The sequence below is a fragment of the Amia ocellicauda genome, chromosome 5 (genome assembly GCF_036373705.1).
Source record: "Amia ocellicauda isolate fAmiCal2 chromosome 5, fAmiCal2.hap1, whole genome shotgun sequence".
Lineage (NCBI taxonomy): Eukaryota > Metazoa > Chordata > Actinopteri > Amiiformes > Amiidae > Amia > Amia ocellicauda.
Window position 1 is genome coordinate 1506014 of NC_089854.1, and position 6252 is coordinate 1512265.

Here is a 6252-nt window from a genome sequence, read left to right on the forward strand (position 1 = left end):
ACAAACAAACACCACCTCAACACAAGGCCGTGGCTCTCCAGGACCAAAGTTCCAGGGTACTGGGGTTGAGAAGTCATGGCTGTTATGCACGTTCAATCAGGAAACAAAACGCATTTCTTCATCTCGCTGTGGTGAAAGAGTTGGCCGGATTTCTCCACGGGACTGACAGTAACATCAGTTATTATTTACTAAGTGAATATTGCAGCTCCTATCTAACTGCCACTGGCCTGCCTTCATAAAGTCAGCTCCTCCATCAGGGCAGAGAGGAGAAGCGCCCCATCAGCACCAAGATAATGTCATACTTGATCGTCATGCGACTTGAGCAGGATTTTGGGCATGGGGTTAAATTCCTCACGTTTAACATTGACAAAAAAAATAGACCACCACACACGTGTTTCTATTTTTATTTGTTTAAAGAACAGAGGTTCACCAGATGCACTAAAAGCATCTCTTACATATGCTTTATACCTGAAACAAACACAATTACAACATGGATAGTTTACATTCTCTCTATCTGATAACAGTGACACAAAAATGAATCATTAGTGTATATATATATATATATACACACACACACACACACATACTGGCACTAGAGGCACAATCATAATAGTTCACATACATACAGTATAAGAGTGTGTGCGAGCTGGTTGTCAAAATTCACAAAACTGCAGGGCAGAAGTAGCACTGGTAATATTTAAACCATTTTCACAAAGGAATGCAGGGACATCACGTGATCACGTTCTGCATCATTCACAAACTTGCGAACCTACCCCCCCCACCACACTCACAATAACAGACACACACATGACAGACGCACAGTGTCACACACACACACACACACGACAGAGACGCAGTGTCACACACACACACACACAATAACAGACACACACATGACAGACGCACAGTGTCACACACACACACACACGACAGAGACGCAGTGTCACACACACACACACACAATAACAGACACACACATGACAGACGCACAGTGTCACACACACACACACACACACACAATAACAGACACGCACAGTGTCACACACACACACACACAATGAACTGTCACCAGCGTTAGGGCATTGCCAGCAACACAATACGGAAGCTAATTAAGATAATTGATTCTTGATTAGTGCAATAGCTCATTAGCGCCTCCCGCACCAGGTGTCTCACTGCAGCACGTTTCAGGGTGCAAATAGACCGTTACAACAATTCAAATATTTTAATTAATTATGAACCCCAACACACACTCCAGATACCAATGTACCCCGCCCCGTCTGTTCATTTTCGTTAATATCAGCATCGTGGGCGGTACCGATTAAGCATCTATCCAAGGTTGTTCGTCTATTTATTTCGACATTGTAGAGATCTGTTGGAAGCCAGCATAATAATCAATGCAAGCTGCTAATGAGCATCAGGACTAATACACATCCGAGGGAGTACTGCAGCTCACATGTGACCCCTGCTGGCCACCCGCAGCACTTGCATTCCTTCATCGCAGCATCAAATTGACACAGCTGCTATATTCGTATTTTTATTAGGGACGGGCTTTGCTTTAATTTTGCACTCAGTTTTCAGATTCGTGGCAAATGCTTGTTTATATATCCTGCGCTGAAAAGGAGTGGAATCTGACAGCGTTTCCAAACGGACATGCCTGAAGGACAGTCCAATTCTGGTTTGATTGCAGTGTCTTGAACAAGTCTATTGACAACAGATGGCTCCAAAACATTTTGCATCCAGACTGGAGTCCTCTATTGCCCCACGTCATTTCAAGCCGAGGTTCACGGATTATCTCCTGAATAACAGTGGCCAAAAAAGAAAATATTTCTGATGTGTAACAAATTTAGCTTAAGAAGTAGCGATGACGCGCCCCTCTATTCCGCACTTAAAACGCGATGGATCCAACTTGATTGCGTAGGAAAACAAATGAGCCCACCTGCCAATCAGACATTTGGCGATTACATGGAATCGCCTATAAACATTTCAGACCTGGGACTGAAAGAAAAAACATGTACTGCTACTACTACTATTAATATATTAATCTACATTGCTGTTTTTATTACTATATAGAAACAAGATTTATTTTTAAAGCAGAATAAAACTGCTGTCCTTAAATTAATACCTAGTATACACTCACCATAGATGAAATACATATTTGCATTAAACTATGGAGAATTATATCAACTGTGGTGCTGTTGAATAATGTACTGTTATAGTTAATTGGTTTAATATATATCACTTCTATGGTTTGCAAACTAACCCCAATTTGAATGAGTGCGTAATGCATCACTGTGCCTGGAATAAATCCACCACCAGGACTTGTCCAGTACGACTGCTCATTAAAAATAACTATGTTTACAGCCGTGCACGCAAACACGAGTGAATCTCAGCTGCAGACTGAAATGGAAATATATAATATATATATAAAAACCTCTTGTCTGGCAACGCCCCTATTGAGAGTAGCAGTCCTGACGTCAGTGTCAATGCTTGTGGGTATTTCTTACAAACTGGTAACGCGGAATTGCATTTATTACCAATGCAATACCCATCACTGTGCAAACCTCAGTGCTGCAGGGCTTTGTACAGGACGCACACCTTACCACAGACACGACTGACCTACCTGGCCCTTCGGCGAGCAGCTCCAAAGTTGTGAAACTGAAACCCGGGTGTCGCCATTACGAGTCTTGCATAGCACAGGGCCGTCTCACACGCTGCCCCTGCTGTTAGAGCCGTAATGGCGACCATGTCCCAGCGCTCAACCCCCGGCTCAACCTCTCGGAGCCACAAAACCCGGATCAAGTGACAGCTCGATCAGCCAATAGGATTCTCCTTCCGGCCCGCGTTTGACCAGTGACAGGGCGGGGGCGGGCACTCTTGTGTGCAGTTCCAAGATGGCGTATGTGTTGTTTTTTGCTGCGGGGATGGTGAGCGCAAAATAATTGCACATCTTTGCCGAGATTTATAAAAGAGCGACGCGATCGAGGGGCCAGAACCGGGCGAGAGCGACTACCGGGCTGTGTTTTCGGGTTTGTTGTTTTCCCAGTGTGGATTAGACATGAAAGGCAAAGAGCGGTCGCCCGTGAAGAAGCGCTCCCGGGCCCTGGACGATATCCGAGACCGGGGAGGGAGCCACCCGGCCAGCAAAAAGATCGGGGCCCTGTCCGTGTCCGGGGGCAGCAACAACGGCAACAGCTCGGCCAAGAGCGACGGCGGCTCGGCGCGGAGGAGCCTGCTGGCCGAGAAGCGGGACAGCCGGGACTTCGATGGCCACGTTTCCAGCCGCGCGGGGGGCAACCACAGCTACGCCACCGCCGCCGCCGCCGCCGCCGCCGCCGGCTCCAGCAGCAAGAACCACGGCAGCCTGGCGCTGGATGCCGCCGCCGCCGCCGCCGCCGCCCGCAGCACCTCCCGGGGCGGCGAACCCCGGGCCCCGCCGCTGGCCCCCGCCGAGAGCGAGTACAAGACGCTGAAGATCAGCGAGCTGGGCTCCCAGCTGAGCGACGAGGAGGTGGAGGACGGGCTGTTCCACGAGTTCAAGAAGTTCGGCGACGTGAGCGTGAAGATCAGCCGCGCGGGCGACGAGCGCGTGGCCTTCGTCAACTTCCGCCGGCCCGAGGACGCGCGCGCCGCCAAGCATGCGCGGGGCCGCCTGGTGCTGTACGACCGGCCGCTGAAGATCGAGGCGGTTTACATCAACCGCCGCAGGAGCCGTTCGCCCATCGAGAAGGACGCCTACGCGGCCGTGCCGGGCCACCGACACCTGCACGCCCAGCGGCCCCTGTCCCCCACGGGGCTGGGCTACCGGGACTACAGACTGCAGCAGCTGGCCCTGGGCCGCCTGCCCCCTCCCCCGCCTCCACCCCTGCCCCGGGACCTGGAGCGCGAGCGGGAGTACGCCTTCTACGAGGCCCGGGCGCGGCCGGCCTACAACATCGCCGAGCGCGCCGCCGCCTTCCGCGAGGAGGAGCTCATCTCGCCCGAGGACGACCAGCGCGCCAACCGCACCCTGTTTCTGGGCAACTTGGACATCACGGTCACCGAGAGCGACCTGCGCCGCGCCTTCGACCGCTTCGGCGTCATCACCGAGGTGGACATCAAGCGGCCCACGCGAGGCCAGACCAGCACCTACGGCTTCCTGAAGTTCGAGAACCTGGACATGGCGCACCGGGCCAAGATCAGCATGTCGGGGAAAGTGGTCTGCCGCAACCCCATAAAGATTGGCTACGGCAAGGCCACACCCACCACGCGCCTGTGGGTGGGGGGTCTGGGGCCCTGGGTACCGCTGGCCGCGCTGGCGAGGGAGTTCGACCGCTTCGGCACAATTCGGACTATAGACTACAGGAAGGGCGACTCGTGGGCTTACATCCAGTACGAGAGCCTGGACGCGGCGCAGGCGGCCTGCACGCACATGCGCGGCTTCCCCCTGGGTGGCCCAGACCGGCGGCTGCGCGTGGACTTTGCCGACACCGAGCACCGCTACCAGCAGCCCTATCTCCAGCCGCTGCCCCTGCCGCACTACGACATCGTGGCCGAGTCCTTCGTGCACCGCCCCACCCCGGAGTCCCTGAGGGTCCGGGAGAGGACTCCACCACCGCTGCACTTCCGGGAGCGAGAGCTGTACCCAGCCGCCGAGTGGGTCGCCCCTCCGGTCCGGGACAGGGTGCGGCCAGCTGCCTTCGAGCCTCTAGAGCACCTGGAGCGTGAGCGCCGGCCGCGGGAGGCCTGGTCGCTCGAGAGGGAGCGTGAGCTGCAGACCCGGGACGCTACACGCAAACGGCGGCTGCTGGAGGACAGCCGGCACCTGGAGCGCTCCCCCGACAGCAGTGAGCGCACGCGCCGGCGGCACTGCCCCTCCCTGGAGCGCAGCCCTGGCGGGAGCAGCGGAAGGGACGGCGGCCGCTACAGTGACTCTGAGCGGCCCCTGCGCCCCGACAGACCCTCCCCGGTGCGCGACCGCCGCGCCAGCCTTGAGCGTGCCGCCGGGGAGAAGCTGCGCGGCGTTGAGAGGCTGAAGGGCCTCACCCTGGCAGAGGCTGCGGCCGTGGCGGCGGCGGCTGCTGCAGTCGGCGGCGGTGGAGGAGGCGGCCTCGGCGCGGGGGCCCTGGAGCGAGAGCGCAAACGTAAGATAAGCGAGACTTGTAAGAGCCCAGCCAAGAAGGAGGAACAGCAACGCTTTGACTCCGCCGGCTCCTCCAAGGGCAGTGCAGCACTGAAGCAGGAGGCTGGGCAGAAGCTGTCGCTGGCCTGGCAGGGCATGCTGCTGCTGAAGAACAGCAACTTCCCCTCCAACATGCACCTGCTGGAGGGCGACCTGGGCGTGGCCACCAGCCTGCTCGTTGACGGCTCCACGGGTGGCAAGGTGGCCCAGCTGAAGATCACTCAGCGCCTGCGGCTGGACCAGCCCAAGCTGGACGAGGTGACCCGGCGGATCAAGGTGGCGGGACCCAGCGGCTACTCCATCCTCCTGGCGGTGCCGGGGACCTCCGAGGGCAGCGCGTCGGTGTCCGAGCAAGCGTCGTCTACCCAGAGGCCACTGCGCAACCTGGTGTCTTACCTGAAGCAGAAGCAGGCGGCCGGCGTCATCAGCCTCCCCGTGGGGGGCAGCCGAGACAAGGACAGCGCGGGAGTCCTGCACGCCTTCCCCCCCTGTGATTTCTCTCAGCAGTTCTTGGATTCCTCTGCCAAAGCTCTTGCCAGGACAGAAGAGGACTACCTGGTGATGATCATTGTGCGTGGGGCGTCGTAACACGGAAAAGAAAGGCAACAAAGGAAGGAAAGGAAAGAGAGAGAGAAAGAAAGAGGGGAGGGAGGAATGGGATGGGATGGGATGGGATGGGGTGGGGGGGATGTCTTTGTGTCAACAACACTGCATGTGCTCTGTTCTGCATTATGGGATACAGCAATCTAGAGTTGGGAGGCTTTGACCATCAAAGTTATGCCAAAAGAAAAACATATTCCTTTTAAATCAAATTATTATGATAACAGTAATAACACCTAGCGATCCAGTTATGCAGTTCTCTGGGGTCCAAATAAGTCACTATAAATGGTTTAAAAAGAAAAAAACTGCTAAAATTGTGTGTTATGCATGGTAAACGGTCTGTGTATGTGTGTTTCCCCTTACAATCCCAGTCTTTCTGAGTCGCTGTGTGAGGGCAGGCCAACTGTGTCTCGAAAAACAGACGACATCGAGTGCTCTGGCCGGGGGCGAGGTGTAGAGGAATCTCTAAACGCATTTCAGTAGTAATACCAGGA

At 55.1% G+C, this 6252-nt stretch overlaps 1 protein-coding gene across 1 annotated transcript; it reads left to right on the top strand.

Moving 5' to 3' along the window:
* Positions 1-2506: 2506 nt before the first annotated feature.
* On the top strand, positions 2507-5808 carry rbm15 (RNA binding motif protein 15). The gene has a single exon (XM_066703130.1). It carries the CDS (start codon positions 3056-3058, stop codon positions 5744-5746), a length of 2691 nt encoding a protein of 896 aa, XP_066559227.1. The 5' UTR covers positions 2507-3055; the 3' UTR covers positions 5747-5808.
* Positions 5809-6252: the final 444 nt, after the last annotated feature.

What these genes read in the sequence shown, in the direction of transcription:
- rbm15 (XM_066703130.1), top strand. Translation starts at nt 3,056, where the DNA reads ATGAAAGGCAAAGAGCGGTCGCCCGTGAAGAAGCGCTCCCGGGCCCTG.